Genomic DNA, 21199 nt, shown 5'->3' with positions numbered 1-21199 from the left:
CAATAAAGTGCCTAATGGATAAATTGTGTTGTACTTTTTGTTCATAAATTCCAGATTCCTTTAACCGTTTTGACACTGAGAGGAGGGGTGTGTTTGGTTTGCAGTAAAGAGAGCATTGTATATGCACATGGAGAGCGCCCCTACAACCCCACCCCCCTTACTTCCTGAGACACCAGAGCCCTCAAGTAAAAGTCTACTGACTATGAGTAGTTGATTTTCAGAAATAAAAAAAATGAATATACAACTATATTCTGTACTTTGGTGAGATTATGAATACATTTTTAGTGTTGGTTGTAAATATTAAACAAAAAAAAATAGGGTTTGGGCTTTAAAGCTGTAGGTCCACTGTTCAGGGCAAATTATGGAAATGGTCTTCAGCCTAGTGCAAGTTATACATACGACTTTAAAATGTGTGTTAGGTAGTTGAATATATACACCAGAAGATGGCACCATAGCTGCTTTGACCTTCCTCAAATAATAGCTACATTGTGCAATAGTAAGGATTTGTATGTGAGTGACAGCTTTTTTTTGCCTTTTGCTGTTCCAGTAGCCTAATGCTGATACTAATCTGTTATTTAAATAAAATGTTCATACTTTGAACGAGTCTTTACTCCTTATCAGCTGAGAGATTATCTGGTCTTTGGTCAGCTGGAAGTCACCATTTTTAATGAATGTGCTGCTAAATGTTCAAGGTAGTGTGTTTTTTAGCTCCTGATTGACGTTGGGACAGTTTGTTCGTCCCAGTGTGGGTGTCCCCGAGGTTATAATACTTGGCATTGCAAGGTGAGTTAAAGAATAAAAAGCGAATTACCACATTTCCCATTGCGACTTACCACATTTCCCATTGCGACTTGTCTGCTGCCAAATGTCCATCTATACTAAGCAGGACATTGAGATTGACATGCAGGAAATTGAGATTGACATACAGTCCTCTTAGTATTGAATGTGTGTGAATAGAAAGATGCTCCTTGAATTTAACAGACCCTCAGCATTTCCCCTACAGTGCTGGAGGCAATTGGCAGTTGAGTGTTATTTACTCTGCTGGACTGCTTCTTTCTCAGAGTGTCTCAAACACACACATCAGTGCTCAATGTGCTGTGAGAAGATTGAGAACACACCCCAACCGAGCAGCTCTCCATCTGTGAGATAAGCTGGGTATGCCAGTGCTCTGGCTAAAGACAGGATATCTTGCCTGGTCTCAGACTATCTGATGGCTTTTCAACACATATTTTACGTACTGAATAATACTGTATGTTGCTGTAAAAGCCAAATATCTATTTACCTTGAATACAACAGCTTTGTTTATTGATGTGGTTTCAGTTATTTCACTTAAGTTAACTGTTGAATCGTTTTTGTGTGCAGAAAAAATATTAGGCTGTTTAAACATTGAATATTTTTCTACATGAATTCAGTCAATGTTTTAGCATTACAAAAAAAAAAAAGCAACATTTCCGCTTTTCTTTTATCTGCCGGCTTGCACAGAGCCATGCATGTAAACAGAAGTCCTTTTTTTCTAGTCCGTTTACTAGTTTTATTAAGACTACTTAACCCAAATTGTATATGTATTTACCATCTTGCAGATGCATATCCCTAAATGCCCTCACACAACTTGACCTGGTCTTTTTCTTTCTCTCTGTCTATGCTGTGCCAACTCCTCCAGCTTTACAAATATGATAAGACCAAAGCTGCAAGAACTCTCGCAGCACTTTGGTAATGGTTAACCAGATAATTCATTTAGGGGTGGGAATAGAAAACAGTCAGAAGTTATCCGGTCTTATTTCTGTGCTTGACCTTCTTCAATGAGTTGGATTCATTCATAGCAGGACTCAGAATGGAGGAGACATTTCAACAAGAGAAAGAAGAGTCAGAAAATAAAAATCAGAATGAGGAACAAGGTAACTTTTAATATTGACTTCACTTTTAAAAGTTCTTACGTCTTTTCACACTACAAAGTTAATTAAGCCAGTTCTTCATTTTCAAACTGTGTGGTCTTTTCGTTGACAGATACTTTAATCAACAGCTAAAAGGCTGCCACAAGAAAAAAGTGATACTTGTGGAATTTTTCTGTATTTTTAACCCTTGTGTGGAAATGGTTCAGTCATAGAGCTGCCATTGTTTAGCTGTCTATAAACCAATCCTTCATGTATACCATCAGTCACCGAAGTATGCATAAAAACATTTCTGTTCGTTTTTGATTTCATACTTTCTTTGTTAGCATGGTTTCTTTGTTTTATAGGTGGGATCCGTCGCCGGTTACGTGACAGGGATCTTCTGAGGAAAAGAAAAGCTGAAGCAGAAGACAAGGAGACTAACCAGTGGGTTTTAGGGTAAATGTATAAAAGGCACAGCCAATGTTGTGCAATGCAATGCATTTACATTAACAGCTAAGTTTACTTGGAGTAAACATCATAAATCTAGCATTGCAGACATATCAGTATATTAGCAAATATTTGTTTACATGCAATGAAGTGTAAAAATTGTAGTTGTTGTATTAGTTACTAATGTTTAGTAAGGCTTTACTAACAACATTTGCTTGATAAAACACTACTCCACAAACGCGGTTAAATCGTTATCAGTGCTGCAGCTGCTTATCACTCCACTGCTTTATATTGAATATGGGGCAAAAGGAAAGCAAAGGTTGATCATGTGTTTCTATTGACATCCCAGTTCCAGGTCAAGGACTTTTTACTATCAGCTTTGCAAGAGTATCACAAAGAGCTATATCAATGTCTGCTGCTGTTCAGGTCAATTACAATTGTTGTACTCTGAAAGGGTGGAGAGCCAGAGGAAAAGACCCAGGGCTGAGAGTGGCACAAAGAGGAGAGGGAGGCCCAAGAGGAGTGAGCTCACGTCGGAGATACCCGTCATTCAGGAGGAGGCGGCGGCAGGGCCTCAGGAAGGACCTGAACCTGCGGAGGACATCCCAGTTCAAGCTCAAGGATCTCTTCTAGCTGTGGAAACACAACCTTCATCTGCCCTTGCTCCCCCTGCTCCTCTACCAGTGTTTGGAGACATCCAAAATCCTATCTTTGCTCCTTCTCTGATTCCTCCGACCCCACTCATCCCATTTCCTGATCTTTTTTCACCTTCACCTCCTGCTCCAGCTTCCTCTAAAATCCCTGATATGAGTCCAATCCCTGTCCAAGATCTGGCTCCGGTTCCAGAAGCTGTTCCAGTCCAAGTCCCAGCTCCAGTCATGATCCTGGACCCCTTTCCAGCTGAAGCCCCTGCCCCCCCTGCAGCCCCTCCTCAGGTGGAGACCCTCTTCATAGAGTCACAAGGCAGGAAGGCCATTGGCCCGGTCCATGTTGAGGACTTGGACCCAGATGAGGAGGCAGACATCTCTCCATCTCAAGACCAAACAGCTGAGGAAGGTAATAAAGAAGAAACTGACTCTGCAATGAGAATGAAAGGTGTGAAAAACGAAATGTTTAAACATTGCTTTCTTTAAGGGATTATGCTTTGTCTTAATATTTTCTGTATCCTGTTGTTTTTTTAGATCGGATTGAGCCACCATTGATCAACGTCCCTGAACAACACGAAATGTTCTCAATTTCTTCCTGGTCCTCGACACCTCCTCCACAAAGATATTTTCCAGGAAATGCCTTTTAATTTTCTAAAACACACTTTTCAGATACTGCCCCTGCCCAGACTATTATCCTTTTTCGGTCATAGATTGTATTTGAGTATTGTTTTGGTTAGTGTGCATCCTGTTAGTTAAAGAGAACAAACACATCGAGCATATTTATTCTGGTTTCTGCTGCGAAGCTCATGAATTCTATTTTGTATTTTTGCATTTAGTAAACAACACCTGCTTTTAAAAAAAGGTTTTGGTATAAATCATTGGTAATGATGTATTTGTGGTTACAGATTTATTTGATAGAATTTTGTAAAAGTTGTTTTCCAGCAAATAAAATACACTGCTTACTACATCTGAGTGTGGAATTTTTTTTGTATCTTTGTTCGTTATTATGTGATATCTTAATAACCTATACTAAATTAGATTTCTCATACATTTTTATCCCTCATCCAATTATCCTATAAATGGTGTTAAGACCATATATTTGCTGGTGATTTTCTACAGGTTCTTATGATCATTCATTTAGGTAAGTTTTAATTGGATCAATCTTCTTTTGCAATATCTATAATGCGTCATATTTGTTTTACTTGGATAGAGAAACTATTGCCAAATTTCACTGAGAAAATACAAATGCTCTAGCAATACTCAAAGTTATAAATGGCAAAACTATAATTGTAATCATTGCTTACAAAGTATACAAAATATATTTATATATTCCATCTGCACCTTGTGTGTTCAGTCTTGTTCAACAACTGGCTTTCATTTCCTCTGTCTGTTCGTAAAACTGTTAGTTAACTTAACATATATGAAGAAGTGTTTGGTTTCTTAACTTCCTTCAAAATACCAAAGCCAACATGTGATAACACTCCATTACATCCAGAAGTCCTGCATTCAAAATAGAAATGATTAGCAATAACATCTCAGGTGCTTATCATGCTACAGAATGGCCAATATAATATTATTACAAATATATATAGGTGATGCATTAGCTGGTAAGAAGCATTCATTTCCGAAGGTAATGTGGAATTATTTATAAATGCACAAAGCACAATATTTATCTCTTAAATGTAGTTTAAGGAAATACAATTCTCATGGACAATACTCTACAATACTTTACTTTTTTGGCTTGGTTTTATAAATACAGTCCATGGTTGGTTCCTTGTTCTGATTCCTAAATAAAGCTGCTGAAAAAGATAGAAATGGTGACTGTGTCATAACTCCTGCCTGCCCTCTGCTGATATAAAACATGCAGTGCCTGCTAAACTAGGGCATATTATCCATGACTTCTTCAACAGTGATATGTAACAATGTGTAACATTAATACATTACAGTGCACATTATTCAGGATGCAACAAAACGACACAAATGTTGTTGAGCTTTTCGGATTAGTTGTGACACCTGAAACACTGCTGGTTGGCCAACAGGAAGTCACTATCGTGCTTCCGCATTGAGAACGACCACGTGTTTCTTCAGTGTGTATGTCAGGCAGCTAGCTTGAAGCTAACATAATCATTACTGTGTTTTTTTTCATCCATTATATCAAAAAGATGAGTCCTCGGTGTGACTGCTGCGGCGAGCACGTTGAAAAACTGAACCAGCAAATAACAGTGATGAGAAAAGAGATAAAGAACTTGAGGTATGTGAAGATAGGACTGTACCATTAACTTTATGACAGCTGTAACTATATATATGTCATTGTGTTGATTATTTTTTGTCTGTCAACCTCAGTAGACATTCATTTACACCGCTGCGTTTCCTTTAAAGACATTATGTTTTATCTATATTTAAAATTACGTTTTTATTATTTGCTTATTCTTCTTCTTTAACAGGCAGATATTGGACGGTGCAGGTAGAGCTCATCGGAAACACATGACATCCATTCGGTCTGCTGTGGCAAATATTGGCCTCCGTGAACCTGATAAAGAGCAGGCACCTCCACCGCCTTTAGCTGCACCACAGGCATTAGAGCAAGGTAATAACCTTTATATATACAGTCTATGGTAATAACCAGCAGTACAGTCATCTATAATGGTAAATAAAAACAGCTCTAATTATTTTTCAGAATAAACATCTGCAGTGTATTCTGTATTGCGACACCTCATTACTGAATCATAAAATAATATAATAAATCATTTATTTATCCTAGAGTAAAAAAAACGTGTGCCATATGTGCTGATTTATAGTATAACAAATACTTCTACTACTATTACTAATAATAATATGAAGAAGAATATTCATTATACAAATAATAATAATGATAATGATCTTAAAATGTAATTATAAACATGTAATTCATATTTTAAAACCTGTCATATAAATAAGCTTGACTTACTTATGACTTATTGCCTACATTTTAATGTAATGTAATTTGGCCACTGAAGTGCAAATATAAAATATCAATAAATGTCCAATTGTTTAAATATCAATATATAAAATGTACACATAGCCAAAAATATAAAAAAGGTTGAAGGAAAGTTGCCTCTTGCTGAATTGCATATATGCATGGAGAAAAACATTCATAGTTATATAACATGACAGTAGAAACACATCCACACATAAAACAAAGCGAGTGGCGGAGTACAAAATAGATGTAGTTGTTACAATGTTCTAAATTAGTACAGAAAAAGAAAGAAGCATCTATGTAATAAAATGCTGTTATCTGTGTAACCCTCCAGGAAACATCCAGACTGTCCCCATTGGTTACATCAGTTCCTGTTTCGCTGTGAAGAATGGTACACCCAGACAGCCCACCATCTGTGGCCCCTCAAGGGCCGAACTGCGCATCCAGCAGAGTATCTTCAATAACCCTGAGCACGCTCTGGTGGGCCTGGAGCAATACTCCCATGTCTGGTAGGTGTCTTACATTGTGTTTACTGTGTGTTATCACTGAAAGGGAGAGTTTCGATATTTTTAAGTGGGTTGTGGCTTAAGAAATGTTTTGTAGAGTGTTTGATGGTCAAAGGGAATTTTTCGCTTTTGCAAATGAACTTCTGCCCATTTCAACACAACTGCCTCTGCCATACATACGGACTTTATGTATCCACTGTTTTTCTCATGTCATCTTTATGTTTTTTTCCCCATATGTTCTATACAGGATCATCTTTCTCTTTCACAAAAATGGGCACATGAATTACAAAGCCAAAGTGAAGCCTCCCAGACTGAACGGTCAGAGAGTTGGTGTGTACTCGACACGCAGTCCGCACCGACCAAATGCCTTGGGCCTAACTCTAGCTAGACTTGATAAAATTGACGGTAAGTGTAATTAATGAAAACATGTTTCTTCAATTGCGAACTGCTTGCCCGTTGTGTGTATACGAGTTGTGAGCCCCTATGTACAGATTTAATAGACATCATGATTTTAAACTCTTAATGCATGTATAGCATAATATCTTTTTTTCCTGCTTGCAGTTCAAACATATAAATAAACACAACATATAGCTTTATAGAAACTAATGCATTCTCACTTTTATTTTCTAGGGGACACCGTACATCTGTCAGACATTGACATGATTGCTGGCACCCCAGTCCTGGACATCAAACCATACATCCCAGACTACGACTCCCCCCACTCAAGGCTGGACAAAGAGCATTGTGATCCAATCACAGACCAAAAAACAGATGCTCAATCAGACCTAGAAAGTGACAAAAATGACGACGAAGCCTTAGTAAGTCTCCTCTCCAAAGACAAACCTGAAGCTGGTATTCCCGTCCGAGATTCCTCTGTGTCAGTAAGTGCTCAGTTGCCCCTTCACAAAAACATCCACCAAATGCTAGATGAGGTCAGGGCTTATGTGACCCAAGGGGAACTCCAGCTGAGTTGTGCAAGTGAGGATCAAGTTTCAGACTCTCCCAAAACGAAAGCACCAGAGTGTAATGTGGACTACCCCTGCTATGGAGAGAAGGCCTACATTACCATCGCTGGCTGGATCAGAGAGCCTCCTGTCAGCAGTCTGCAGGTGCGCTTCACTCCTCAGGCTCAGAAAGAGCTAGCAGACTTCCTTCCCACACACCTGTCAGGTAAGCTAAACGTTCTGTAAGCATTACAGTAGCCTGTTTAGCTTATTTGCACATATATACCTGAATAAAAATATTTGTCTTGTAATTGTACTGTCGAGGAACCTGTGTCCTAAGTGTTTCATTTATTGCATAACTGCACAGTAGTTGTGCATATGACATGGCAATACATCTTTGAATTATTATGATTTGTTTGGTGTTTGGAGCCAAACACTTCAGAGACATGTTTTGTATATATCTGAGACCTATAATAGATTGATGAAAAAGAGTATAATAGGAGACCTTTAAGGGTTTTACATCTCACTAATTTAGATATTTTTTAAATAATTAAGTAAATGTTGTATGAAGTGAGGAAAGTTTGTTGTTACAAAAGGATGATCCTCTGTATTTTAATGATAATTGATTAGGGGTTATAATAACAATCCCTAGTGTGTCTTTGAATGGCACTTAATCGAATGTCTGAGGAAGACTTAGAAACATTTCTGAAAAACACTAGGTGCAAATACTGTAAATGATACATATTTAGTATTTTTAAATATATAAGTAAATAACTGTATTTACATTTTGAAATACAGGAAGGATAAATCAATGAACCAGAGAAAGATGATTTTTTGTTTTGTCCACAAGATGGTGCTGTTATGAAAAACCACCAAGTATGCACAGTAACCTGTATACGTTCCTGTATGTTCAGCTTGCATGCATTATAATAAATGAATAAATATTTGTAGAATAACAGAGTGCACCTTCATGCCACACAGGACCCTCTGAAAGTGACAGACCCAGGTTCAGGTTTCTCCGCAGTACAGAGGAGGCTGTTGCTGCCATCAGAGGCGTGCTTTCTGCAGACCCGCGGTCCATCCACAGGAGGACACGCTGCAGGGACAGGCTCTTCTACTTCATCATGGACTCAGCTGACATCACCTGCTGGTTCGGACAAGGCTTTGCTGAGGTGCTGCAGGTCCGACCTGTTGAGCAAAATGTTGTCTCGGTGTGAGAAATAATTTGATGAAAGCTTTGTGGCTCGATAGACTAAAAAAACAGCGCTTACTTAGACATTTCCGGTCATTTCTCTACTGACAAATATGTAAGTGGTAATATCATTGAGACCTTTTAATCAGACACATGAAAAGCCGGGAAACATTTAGTTATAAATAAGTTGATTAAATAAAATATTTTTGAAACAGAATTGCCTTTTTATTTGTTGTCCTTGTTTATACTTTCTATTTCTAGAAGGAAGCTACAGCGATGATCTACAAATGACATAAATTGTTTTGATTATTTTTCTTTCTTCTTATCAAGTATTGAAGGCCTGCCCACTTCAATCATGTGTCTCTTCATGATTTAGAAAATGATTACATTTGTATTTTCGGTCAAGGCTTGTGGAAGATGTAAACACATGCACCTATCGAATATACTTGACTTAGTTACTTACTTAACTTGTTTAGTATTTTTGCTTAAATAAGGGGCAACATTTTCAAAATAGTAATAAAATAATAATGATTATATGATTATAACTAATATATACATTATTCCTTTTTGTAATTTGTTAGGAGTAAACTTAAACATACGCAATGGTCAGTTATTTTTATGTTAAAGAATACAATTGTAAAAAAAAACTAAAGAAAGCGTTTCCTGGCAACGAAGGGGAAAGGTGTCAATTTAAATGTGTCTAATGTAGTGACATTAACTCCCAGCTGGGGGCGGTAGTGTGCTATAGTACATAGTATGCGTTACGCCTGTGTGAGAAAACCACCAAAGAAGAAGAATGGACCAATAGCAGCGCTGACATTTGTGTTTTGAAAGAAACGCGGTTGATGGCTGATCGACGTTAAATGTTTATTTACCGTAGCTTTTGCAACGTTTTGTTGGTGAAAGTTGAAAGGTAATGTGGTTAAACTTGATTTTACATGTCATAGTCCATAGTTTGGTTGGTTTAAAAATGTACGTTAGTGGACGCTTTGAGGTGTGTGCTAACCGATGCAAACCTTTATATATACAGTCTATGGTGCTAACTAACTTGAGTCGACGTTGCTTACGTTAGCTAGCGTTACGCTCTTGTTTAAATTATTTTTAGCAACACATTGTGAGATAATTTAGCGTTACTTCATACACTCAAGTTAAGTTAATAATGTTGGAAAGGTGTTATTATTGCGTCTAATTGTACTCCTAAACATAAAGATACTTCCGGCCAACTGTCTGTGCTCGACACGTATTGTCAGTAACGTCAGCTTCTTAGCTATTGTTAATGTTAGAAACTGACTTTGTCCACCAAACTGTTTAAACAATTGTTTTAAAGCAAGTTTAATATACAATCATTTGTCTTCATTTGCAGTTGTAAATAAGTCTTCCGGTGCAATGTCATCAAGGAAGAGTTCCAGTGGGGAAGGCTCGGTAAGACTTTTGTTTTCTTGATCAGCAGTGTTTGTTATTAAAATATGTCTGAACAAGCTATAACTAATACAATACTCAGTTTGACTTCCGTTGACCTTTTATTTTGTTATTGTGTGATGTATTCGATACAGTATATAATGTTGCATTGTTGGAGGAGCCTGGGATTTAAGATTTTCATTGCCATAACTTTTATCCACCGCAGAGAAACATTACGCATTACATTAATGCACATCAGTAAAATCACATCATAACATTTTTATATCCTGCACATGTTGCACATTTCTTCTCCACACTACCTTTTTCAAATCGGCACAGCTCCCCACTTTAGATACAGTATATAGTCTTATGTAAATATTGTTAATTTGTTATAATCTTATTTTATAGTATTTTTTACATTTTATTTTTTTATTTTATTATATATATATATTTTTTAAATTTGGTTTTGCTACGTATACTTCTTTCTGTGTTTTTGAATGCACCACATATACCAAAGTAAATTTCTCGTGTGTAAACCTACTTGGTAATAAAACCGATTCTGATTCTACACTGTATCTACTGTGCCTATGACATACATTTTAGTCTTCAAGCAGATGTGGAGAGCGTACCCCTATGAGAAGTCTGCAGAATGAAATGCTGTATCTGTCAACTCCATCCTCCAGACTCAAATCAAAACTGCGGACTGATGTTGTGAAACGGACTAAGGTGGGGCTATACTTATATTTGTAAATGCTCCTATTTTTTTGCTGTGTGACTTTTTTCTTACTTTCCATCCATTCTGATCAACAGGGTGATGGCCCTCTCTGTGACCCAGAGCCCCACTTGCAATCTTCTCCATCCACAAAAGGGATTCACATCAATGTTCCCACTACTGATTTAACAACTACTGTGTCAGCTTGTGGACTTGGAGATGTAACATTTAAATCTTTCATCTGTCTTGGTGGTGAGGTTGAGCTTGCAAGCTCCTTTGTGTGTGCAGAAGAAAGTATTTTTCTGCCCAAGGATCAGGCTATGGCAACAATTCATGAAACGGAAGATACCATCCTCTCTGACAGTATAGCGGTTCAGTCATGCAGTGACCACATCGAACACGCCTATTACAATCCTGAGGTTGTAGATGCTTCCTTGGTTGACAATGAAGCATCGTGTCCCTGTGAAATTTCCAACACGAGTCTAACCTCTGGAGACTTGGATGATGGATTTTCTACACAAGATGTCCGAGCCTTTCAGGATGACTGTTGTGGAAAGAATGATGTAACTTGGAAATCCTTTGTCTGTGATGGCGGTGAGGTGGAAGTGGCTGATGTCACCAGACTACAAGATGCGACCATTCCTCTGCCCAATGACCAGCCAGGGGAACCTTTGCAAGAGGACAGTGTGAATTCTCCAGATCTCTCTAAGTGTGGCGAGCTGTGTCCAGTAGAGCATGCCGATCATTCCTACTTTAGCAGAGAAAACTGCGTTCCTGTCAGCACCACTTTCGCTGAAATAACAAACGGTCCTGAACAGCCTGCTGATGGACAGAATGATGTAACCTTCAAATCATTTAACTGCACTGGAGGTATGGTTGACATTTGTGATGGCACCAAACTTGCAGATGAGACTATTCCTCTTCCAGTTAACCAAACAGCTACCGGCAGTGAGTCATACAATTATGGCATGAATCCAAACATGATAACTTTTGAAGAAGATGCCAAAAACAGTAGTGATCATTTAGATCACCCATACTATGATATTGCAAATAACTCATTCAGGGGACCGTTACCTTTCAGCCTTGATGATGTTGATGAAGTACAACAGGTTAGTTTGGTGGTACCTGATGGTCAGACTGGGAGTCAAGAGGCTATTACACTCAGCTCTTTCATCAATGCCAGAAGTGACGGAGAAATATCAGACATCACAGAATTGTCTCAGAAACCTTCCCCCCTGACTGACGACCAGGCTGTGATTGGCCAGCCCCTGGATGACATCAGTGAACCTCCTGCCATGACACAGGAGCAGCTTCAAGATGAACTACCGTACAGCCATGTGGAAAATGATGAAGTTGTGGTCATTGCTGACCTACTAGCTATCAGTTCATCTTCCCTGACTAACCAATCTCTAGAGTTGAAAGAAACCTCTAAAAAGGAATCGATGCATTCTGAGGACAGTGTGTTGCCTTCAATGCTGAGCCATCCTGAGGCTTCTGCAGAGAGAACTGCACCCATAGACAGTGAAGAAAAAGACAGTGCTTTCGGTTCATCTGGAACTGAACCAGAAAAACCTCAGGTAAAAGACATACCTGAAAGGTTCAGAATGCGGTTTGAGTCAGGAACATTGCCTTTTCAGTTTGAGATGCTCAGTCCTGTTGTAAGGAGAGCCTCTCTGGCTGTATTGAAGGCCCTCAAGGTTCCTGCTTTGGACCAATTGTTGGCTGAGGATCCAGCTCTTGAGTGTGAAAAAAGCTTGGTTGCTCCATTTAACGTCGACCCTCCTGGGTTTTGGACGGAGCGAATGGAGAGCCCCATGCCGTGTCCTCTGTTTAACTCTACAGTGCTTGGTTGCAAGCCCCAGCCAAAACCAGTCCTTGAACCAGTTAAGGAAATGGATGCAAAGCCTTCTGCTGTGCCTCAGTCTGAAGTAGAGAAGCCAGCTGGGGAATTCCCCCTGATTCCAGACGGCCCCCTTCAGCAGCAGCTTCGGCAGATGGCAGAGTTCCTTTTCTTAGCATCAGGGAAGATGTGTCCTGCTGCTCTCTCTACTCCTGCTGATGCTGTCACAGTCCCATCTGCAAAAGCTACTCCTGCAGAATCCCACGGTGTCTGTGTGGGCACCACTCCTGTTAAATGGTTGGACCACAGCGTCAATACATCTGGCCAATTTGAGAGGAAGAGGATCTTCACTGTGGCTGATTCCTGCACTCTGACTGACCCTATCCTGTGGAAGTAAGTCCTAACGGGATCTGGATAAGTTGCCAATGATTATTGATCATATCACGGATCATTCCTAGTTATGTGTTTTTCTGTGTCTGCCTCTCACTCTCCCCCTGTTGATATGCTCTCAGCCTCCACCCAGGCAGCCTCGAGGGTCTCTCACGACAAGAGCTGGAGCAGAGGTTAAGGTCAAGCATGATCATGGTGGAGGCTCTTGTGCAGCAGTTGGATGCAGCCAGAGCAAATGGATGTTCTTCTGCAGGCCCTCCACCTTCAGACCTCAGGGAGAAACAAGTGCAGACGGACCACACTGAACTGAGTCAGGTAGGGAACAAAAATAGATATTTCTAGCATTTTGAAGTTGTACTTTTTGTAGCATGAAATATTTGACTACGGCGACATCTGAAGTTTCTTTTTAGTTCATCCTCCATCTTTGTGATGAATTAGTTTTATGTTCCATACAGACAACAATGTTAAGAGACCTATATTTGGAGGCTCTGAACAGGATTGGTGAGTTGGAGTTGGACGTGATTTCTCTACAGGACCTCACCCAGTGTATGCAGGACATGCGGGTCACCATGGTGAGACATAAACAATCACTGTCTAGCACAATTGTAATAACTTTATAGATGAAAGGCGCGGAGGCGTGTGGCGCAGTGGGTTGTCCGTAGGTGTCCGGATCAGGGGGTCACAGGTTCAAACCCCACTGCAGTCAGCATGTCGTTGTGTCCCTGGGCAAGACACTTCACCCCAAGTTGCTCCATGTAAAAATGCTCTTACATGGTTAAATAATGCATTGACACACCTGGTTTAGCTCTTTAATAACATTGATGTGTGCATTTGTCCCAACAGACTTCTTTGAGTGGTGACACGGATGCCGCTCTCTGTAGCACTAAGAAGATGGGAGACGTTGTCAGAGATGACCACCAGAGCCTTGTTTCACATGTATGTAAACGCCTCTTCCCTCATTCTGTGTCAAATCAATTGGGTCTGCCTTCGTTGATGTGAATCTTCCTTGTGCTGTTTAGTACGGTCAGATGAAGTCTCTCTTTGAGAAAGCAAAGACGACGCAGAAAAAAATGATGCAGAAGGTCAAAGACGCTCTTCACCAAAGAGATGACATGAGGGCACAGACGGAGGAGGCCATCGCAGCCAATGAGGCGGTAAGTGACAAACATCTGTATTATTTATGTGACTTAACCCTCCGAGAGCCACGGGGCCGTATACGATCCCAAATATCACGTTGTGTTCAAAGCGTCATAACTTCTCAGCTGTTTGAGACATGCCGTGTTTTTCCTCCTAAACTACAGAAACGGCACTGAACAACTCTATTAAGTTTTTCATTGAGAGACGTTTACTTATTTCGGTGAAACGGATGTGCGTAAAGTTTTAAAAGATGCGGATAGTCTCACCTTGATTCTGGCGCATTGCTTATCGCTTTGTATGTTTTATAGGTCTATTCTCATCCACCATCTTTGTTTGTGACGTAAAGAGTGTAACGGCCCGTCCACACACAGGCATGAACAAAAATCTTTCAAAGAGTCGCCCATTCACTTGAATGGGGTGACGTAGAAGATTTTTAATCTTCGCCGAACTGCATTGTGGGGAGCGGAGCTTGGCTTTGCAAGCATCGTGAGCATCAAAAGTTGAGCAATGTTCAACTTTTGATGCTCCCAATGCTTGCATCAGCCAATCAAATCCCGTTTATGCAAATCCCGCCAGTGCAAGCGCTAGCCAATCAAACCGCGTGTACTGTATGCAGATACCGCTGCGGTCTTTTCCATATTAAAATGGAGGATAAATTAATCATCGCTGTAGGAAATGTCCCGGTCCTTTACGACTGCTCTCTGTTCACCTACCGGGACCTAAACCGGAGGAACCAGGCATGGAGGGAGGTGGCAGAGACAGTGGGTGAAACTGGTAGGTTTTCACCTGTTTGGAGAGTTTATATCCAGTTTACTTCGTTTTAACATTGAATGAACAGGCTTTGTATGCCGGGGGCGGGCGGGAGATTCCTGGGAGATTCCTGATTGGTTGTTGGTCGCCTTGGGCGTGTGAAATCGCCAAGCTTCAGACACGCCCAGCATCAAGATTTTTCAAGATTTTTTTTCATGCCTGTGTGTGGACGGGCCACTACAGGCATCAAAAAATCTTGAAGCTGGGCGTGTCTGAAGCTTGCCGATCTTTTGCAAGCAACGCGACCAACAACCAATCACATGAATCTCCCGCCCCCGACATACAAAGCAATAGCAATGTTAAAACGAAGTAAACTGGATATAAACTCTCCAAACAGGCGAAAAACCTACCAGTTTCACCCACTGTCTCTGCCACCTCCCTCCATGCCTGGTTCCTCCGGTTTGTATCCCGGTAAATAGTTCTGGTCGTAAAGAACCGGGTTATTTGCTACGTAATATCTCGTTTGGAATATGAGGAAATGAACTGCGGTCTGGCTCTCCCAGCTTGCACGCGGTTTGATTGGCTGCGCTTGCACTGGCGGGATTTGCATAAACGGGATTTGATTGGCTGATGCCAAGCATCGAGCCTCAAAAGTTGAACATTGTTCAACTTTTGATGCCGATAGATGCTCGTGATGCTTGCAAAGCCATGCTCCGCTCCCCACAATGCAGTTCGGCGAAGATTAAAAATCTTCTACGTCACCCCATTCAAGTGAATGGGCAAAGCGTTGAAAGCATTTTTCGATGCCTGTAGTGTAGACGGGCCATTTCTGAATCGGACACTCTGAGTGGATGCAGTCAAAGCCAATCAGATTCAGAGTCAGTTCCATTGTTTTGTGTTCTGAAACGAGAGCCGGTATAATTCCACCTGCGAAAACTAAATAAAAGTTGAAATACATTGTTTTAGTGTTTTGAAAGTAAACTGAGGTATGCCAAGGAAGTTTACTACAGCTGAGGCTTCGGAGCTGATTTTTCAAGGGGACGATGTTGATGAAAATTCAGACGAATCTGACGGCATGCCATGTGTGATTGTGGAAAGGAACTGCCATGATATATACCATGTGTAGTCTTGACAAAAAAAAAGACAATCCCTGGCAGAAAAACGCCCATGGAAACTGCCCAAAAAGAATGGGCATAACTAATGAACAGAATAAGTTAGAATCTTCTAATCAGTTCTGATACAATGATAATAAATGTGCGCAATTGTCTGTGTTGAATGTTTTTTTTTAATGTTATGGTTAGCAGTTATTTTTAATGAAATGAATAAAAAATTCAAGCTCTGTTTAAAAAAAATGTTTATGGGCAAATATCCCATATTACATTGTATATAAGTTTCTAATGAGTGACATATATCATTAGCTGAGGTTGTGCTGATTTCTGGGATGTGTAAAACTTTATTATACTGTAAAGAAATTACAATTTATATGGCAAAACACAAAAATATACAAAAACGGAAATGTCCTATGTGACTCTCAGAGGGTTAACTCGTTTAATGCATGTTTGGTCTCTAATACCATGATAGCTTTTCTAATACTTATTCATGTGGCTCTTCTGAAGCATGAGGATTTTATTTTATTTGTGTATTGATAAGGTCCACAATAAACCAGGGCCACATTAGGCTTTTGTTTTGAAAAGACAAGATAAGAAGTCATTTCTGTTCTGATATTAAGTCTGTAGAAAACTGAAACTGAATATAATAAAAACAAATTACAGGCCTCTTTAACCTTTACACATTATGAATCAGAAGTAGTTTTACCATCTCGTTAACTTCCAAAGCACATTTTCAACATCTTTATTGGCAGTTATATTTATTTCGTAGCACTCTGTATTCCAGGAGCATTAACCGTGTCTTTGTTTCCAGGCCTTCAGTGTGATGGAGCAGCTGAGGACTCACTGTTCCTCAGAAATCTCCGAGCTGGAGAGGGTTGTGGGGTCCCAGCAAGAACTGTCAGCTGCCCTAAACCAGACCTATCCGGAACAGGTACACAGAGCGAGCAGAAACAAAAAGCTTTATTGCAATCTTTACATCAGAACATCCATCAGAATGTTATTTTATTCCTCTTTATTATTTTTGTCTCTACTATTGCAGGTTGCATTAAACAAGGCCTACAATGAAATGCTCGATTCTGCGTCTGATGTTTTGTCCACAACCATGGAGGAACATTCCAGTTTGATGCAAGAAGTACGTTTAATATATCTTTTAAAAGGAGACTCAAATAGGAGCTGTTCAGTGTTTCCTACAGAATTTGATTCTATTTGTCGGGGCACCGCACTTTAATTACATTTGACTCGAGTGTTTCGTCAACTTAATGTGTTGCTTAAAATAATACTTCTGCATACAGTATGTGACACTGAGTGTTGCACGGCCAGATACGGCTCAAGAAGCTGACTCAGATAAGGAGATATATGATACATTATGATGTGATATGCCGCGGACTGTACTTAATGTTACTTTGATCCGGTTACTTATGTTGTGGCAGATATTTAAGTAAGCTTTCTTAACGCTAATGTTATAATAGTCAGATTGCTCTGAAGATGGGAGGTGATGTTCTATTAATGTACACGTTCACACAGTCGGAGATTTTTGCCGGCCGTCTTTCCTGCAACGGCAGTTCTTTGTAGTTTATTTATGGCATCCCGTTGGATTTGACGTCATCTGAACAGGACATCTCACGCTCACTGCTTGATAGCGCGGTCCGTTTATGCCGGTTTTTAAACAACATCGTTATGGGGAAATGCAAGTTTGCGTCCAAATGGTTGGAAGATAAGGAGGACGGACAATCAATACTGTATATAGTCAATGTGAGGTCAAGTGTGTCGCCAATGTAACCGGTTAGAACTCCAAGTGGCGATGAGGTCTTAAAATGTATGGAAAGGGTCTTAAAAAAGGTCTTACATTTGACTTCAGGATTCCTGCATATACCCTGTATATCTTTTTAAAAGGAGACTCAAATAGGAACTTTTGATACCATCACACAGAATGTTGCTTTTACCAAAAGTCACAATATCTTGCTTTAAAAAAAGCCAATGAAAATGCAGCTTACTTACTCAGCCGTGTTTGTTTCAATTGGAGTTTGATTCCTGAAATGTGCTTACAGTTTAGAAACTGCATTAACGCTCATAATACTGACTTTTCCGTGGTCATATTTTTCACAGCTCTCTGCAGTCAGAGGCCTTCTGCAGAAATCTACTCCGATGCTTCTGATGCTGAATGAGAAGGCAGCGGCTGCTTTGACAGAGAGGGACGAACACTTCTCTGCCAGAGAGCAAGCTGTTGAAGAGCGAGAGCAGGTAAGACGTCATAATAATGAACAACAGGACTCTTACTTTCCTGCAACTCTTTTCTACTTGTCTTAAATGCACTAATACCTCATTCACACCAACGCAACTCCGGTTCAAGCTCCGTGCTAGAGCTTTTCAGGTTCAGAACCGGTTCTTCAGTTTAGCTCCGGCTCTTTTCACACTGCCCGGAGTCCGACTGGTGCTGCATCATCGTTTGCGTCATGACGTAACCATTTGCGTGTCTGCTTCATAAAGCCAAATCGCTCGGAAACCCCTCACAGCTGACACCGACAACAACAACAATGGCCGATTGTGCTCCAGCTTCCTCTGTACCTCTTCAGAAGAGCAGATTCCCAGTAGGTAGCTGGTCTCTTCAGTGGACCACTGCTGCTTGTTAAGTTTCTCCATCGTTGTGTACAAACTGGTTGATCTGCCCCTGCCCCTGCCCCTGCCCCTGCCCCCGCCTCGACATAAGCGTGACGTATGTGGTGCTTTTGCTCTGGCCGGACAATTTTTTGGTGCTTGAAACGAACCGGATTCCGGAGCTAAGAGGCTGCTCCGCTGCGGTGTGAACACGAAAACCCAGCGCTTTTCAAGCTCCAGCTCCGAACCGGCCCTGAAACACCGTTGATGTGAATGAGGTATTAGTCTTATGATTTCTGTGAACCAAAGAGATCATTATTTAAAAAATGTTTCATGAAATTGTTCTCAACAGATCGAAGACGAATTAAACCAAGCAAACATGAATCTACAAACTGCCGGAGAACAGATTGGTGATTTAAATCTGCAGGTGACGATTCTCACCTCAGGTAAAGACAAGCTATGGTCATTTACACTTGTTCAAATAGTCCATTTAGCTTCCTCCATACCAGCCTTTGACATTTTTGACTTTTCTTTCTCTTCAATTTCAGAAATGGGTGTGTTGCGTCAGAAGTTATCAGCAAGAGACGATGAGAGTGGTCTGCTGGAGAGGCAGGTGACGGAGCTGTCGGCCACAGTTTCCTCCACTTTGGCCTCCTACACCTTCCTGGAGCAGGCCCTTGCTTCAGAGAGTACAAAGTAAGATTCCCCTGGGTTCTTACGGTCATTAACAACCTGGAAAAGTCATGGAAATTCAAAAGGCAAATTTCAGGGTCCTGGAAAAGTTATGGGAAACAATATTTTTCAAAAGTCATGGAAATGTAACTAAAGTTGCATCAAATATAATTTATATTTTAGCTAATCGCCGAAATAGTAATACTATAATGATAATAAATACTGTATCGTAATGAAACGTAAAATGACCTTTAACTGACGGGGTATTTTGCTGGTGAGAGATTTGAGTTGCTTTAGCGTGTAGAAGCTAGTTAGCCTATTTGATTTGTTTTAGATAGGCACGACATGTTTCATATGCAGACCTTATCTCCTGTTCCATGTTAAAATAAACCATTTTCAGTGGTACTGCTGAGAAAGAGTCATTTGTTTGGTCATGAAAAATTAGGTAAAGGTCCTGGAAAAGTCCTTGATAATCATTGGTGAAAGTGTATGAACCCTGGATTCCTTTTGTGTGTGCTTAAGAATATAATATTAAACAAAATCTGGAAATGCTAATCAAACAACGTCATCAAGGGTGAATGTGAAAAAGCAAGAATGGCTGAAGTAAAGCTCGGTGCTAAAACATGTTGTTGTTTCAGGTTGCAGCATTCGTGGAGAGACGTCCAGCAAGCCAAGGACAGAGCAAACGGGCAAGTGGTGTCAATTATTCTTTTTCTACTCGGGGATGACAAAATACATTTAATAACATTTTATGAAAAAAATTATAGGATTGTTCAGTTTCTCTTTTCAAAACTCAGACAATACTTCTCACTGACTTTTTGGATGCCTCTTTTAATTTAATGATATGTTAAAGTGTCCACATTTTTTTTCAGTTTCCATATACTCTCTTTTCATAATAAGGGAACGTTCTGCTACGGACAGCTTGCCTCATATGCAGCATATAAATAGGCAAATATATATTTTTCTAGCCTGTTTGAATTGAGAAAGAAGATTGAAGTAACTTTGTTCTCCAAGTTTAAAATGAATTTCCCTGCCGCATCTCTAAAAGCCGTCTTCTAACTAATGCTCACTGCCCGTGTTGTGTCTTGTGTTCAGGCTGGAGGCGTCTCTGGGTCAGTCGGAGCAGCAGGTGTGTGAGTTATCTCAGGCTCTGGCTCAAAGTGAGAAGCAGCTCAGCCAGCTGCAGGTCCTCTCTCAGTCCCAGAGCGTGCAGATCCAGCAGCTCCAGGATGTTTGCACACAGCTCAGTGGTGTGCGAGAGATGAACGAGGTTTGTTTTTCAGATTGAAATACTTACACTTGCATTACTTGTATTTATCTTTCTTGCTTTAATTCTCTGAGAAGTCTGTAGCTCAACAAAATATAAATAAGTCTATTATTAGGGCATTTAGTTTGAAGCTTCAAAGCTAAAGACATTACGTTCTCAGTTAGTTATCTTTTAGCCGTTTAGATTTAATTACCGTCATTTTCTTTGTGACCATAATGTGTTTGATCTCCTGATTGCTGCACACACACCTGTATTAACTTAGCGGGAGTGCAGACATTTAGCGGCACTATAAATCACGGATCATAAAATATGAAGACAGACAGCTTACTTTGAAATTCTCAATAAAAGCTTTGCACATTTTAATAATTACATTTGGTACAGTCATTTTATTCACCCAGTCTGCTCAGTAAAGTGCGTCATCATGGTATGCAATTTCAGTTTGATCATTTCCTGTTGTCTGTGTGTGTTTCAGTTCTTACAGGTGGAGAATGAGTTGACGAGGGAGCAGATAACTGAAAGTGAACGGTTGCTGAGTGCCAACCTGCATGCTCTGCGGCAGAGGAACATCAAGTGTGAAGACCTGAATGGAGAGCTTGGTCAACTTCAGTAAGTTGAACTTAAAAACACCCATGTCATTATCTTAATCCTATTGAATTCAAACAGTTTCAAAATGCAGCTACAGTGATAATACATAATGGAGACACGTGAAATGAAATACTCCAATAAATCATCTTTAGAACAGGGTTAGGGTTACACTCAACCTAAA

General features: G+C 40.1%; 3 protein-coding genes across 5 annotated transcripts in view; all 3 read left to right on the top strand.

Annotated features, from left to right (window-relative positions):
- Window positions 1-1495: 1495 nt before the first annotated feature.
- Window positions 1496-3932, top strand: hemgn (hemogen). Of its 3 annotated transcripts, none has more exons than XM_079645337.1 (4): window positions 1496-1895; window positions 2237-2327; window positions 2773-3413; window positions 3500-3932. In XM_079645337.1, exons 1-4 carry the CDS (start codon window positions 1832-1834, stop codon window positions 3610-3612), a joined length of 909 nt encoding a protein of 302 aa, XP_079501463.1. In that variant the 5' UTR covers window positions 1496-1831; the 3' UTR covers window positions 3613-3932. The 3 variants fall into 3 exon arrangements, with proteins under 3 accessions (XP_079501463.1, XP_079501464.1, XP_079501465.1); XM_079645338.1 differs by having other exon boundaries at window positions 1504-1895; window positions 2237-2315; XM_079645339.1 differs by having other exon boundaries at window positions 1512-1895; window positions 2773-3374.
- A 1001-nt stretch (window positions 3933-4933) lies between these two features.
- trmo (tRNA methyltransferase O) lies at window positions 4934-8780 on the top strand. Its single transcript, XM_079645279.1, has 6 exons — window positions 4934-5216; window positions 5410-5552; window positions 6256-6430; window positions 6675-6832; window positions 7058-7597; window positions 8353-8780. Exons 1-6 carry the CDS (start codon window positions 5128-5130, stop codon window positions 8586-8588), a joined length of 1341 nt encoding a protein of 446 aa, XP_079501405.1. The 5' UTR covers window positions 4934-5127; the 3' UTR covers window positions 8589-8780.
- A 549-nt stretch (window positions 8781-9329) lies between these two features.
- spag5 (sperm associated antigen 5) overlaps window positions 9330-21199 on the top strand; it is a 14898-nt gene continuing 3028 nt past the window's right edge. Inside the window, exons 1-17 of the mRNA XM_079691388.1 lie at window positions 9330-9476; window positions 9927-9985; window positions 10565-10687; window positions 10772-12906; window positions 13026-13218; window positions 13359-13475; window positions 13747-13839; window positions 13923-14057; window positions 16711-16830; window positions 16939-17031; window positions 18006-18140; window positions 18847-18940; window positions 19043-19190; window positions 19805-19855; window positions 20262-20436; window positions 20906-21039; window positions 21110-21114. Coding sequence (XP_079547514.1) covers window positions 9950-9985; window positions 10565-10687; window positions 10772-12906; window positions 13026-13218; window positions 13359-13475; window positions 13747-13839; window positions 13923-14057; window positions 16711-16830; window positions 16939-17031; window positions 18006-18140; window positions 18847-18940; window positions 19043-19190; window positions 19805-19855; window positions 20262-20436; window positions 20906-21039; window positions 21110-21114 — 3787 coding nt within the window. The 5' untranslated portion in view covers window positions 9330-9476; window positions 9927-9949. The remainder of the gene's footprint in view (window positions 9477-9926; window positions 9986-10564; window positions 10688-10771; window positions 12907-13025; window positions 13219-13358; window positions 13476-13746; window positions 13840-13922; window positions 14058-16710; window positions 16831-16938; window positions 17032-18005; window positions 18141-18846; window positions 18941-19042; window positions 19191-19804; window positions 19856-20261; window positions 20437-20905; window positions 21040-21109; window positions 21115-21199) is intronic.

The sequence above is a fragment of the Notothenia rossii genome, assembly GCF_949606895.1.
Source record: "Notothenia rossii genome assembly, chromosome: 1".
Taxonomy (NCBI): domain Eukaryota; kingdom Metazoa; phylum Chordata; class Actinopteri; order Perciformes; family Nototheniidae; genus Notothenia; species Notothenia rossii.
Note: the sequence above shows the minus strand (reverse complement) of the source record. Positions and strands in the feature narration are given on the sequence as shown.

Coding starts and splice junctions, on each gene's coding strand:
- hemgn (XM_079645337.1), top strand. CDS start 1,832: ATGGAGGAGACATTTCAACAAGAGAAAGAAGAGTCAGAAAATAAAAAT. Junction 1,896..2,236: donor AAATCAGAATGAGGAACAAG/GTAACTTTTAAT, acceptor TTTGTTTTATAG/GTGGGATCCGTCGCCGGTTA. Junction 3,414..3,499: donor CTCTGCAATGAGAATGAAAG/GTGTGAAAAACG, acceptor TTGTTTTTTTAG/ATCGGATTGAGCCACCATTG.
- trmo (XM_079645279.1), top strand. CDS start 5,128: ATGAGTCCTCGGTGTGACTGCTGCGGCGAGCACGTTGAAAAACTGAAC. Junction 6,431..6,674: donor GAGCAATACTCCCATGTCTG/GTAGGTGTCTTA, acceptor TGTTCTATACAG/GATCATCTTTCTCTTTCACA. Junction 7,598..8,352: donor CCTTCCCACACACCTGTCAG/GTAAGCTAAACG, acceptor CATGCCACACAG/GACCCTCTGAAAGTGACAGA.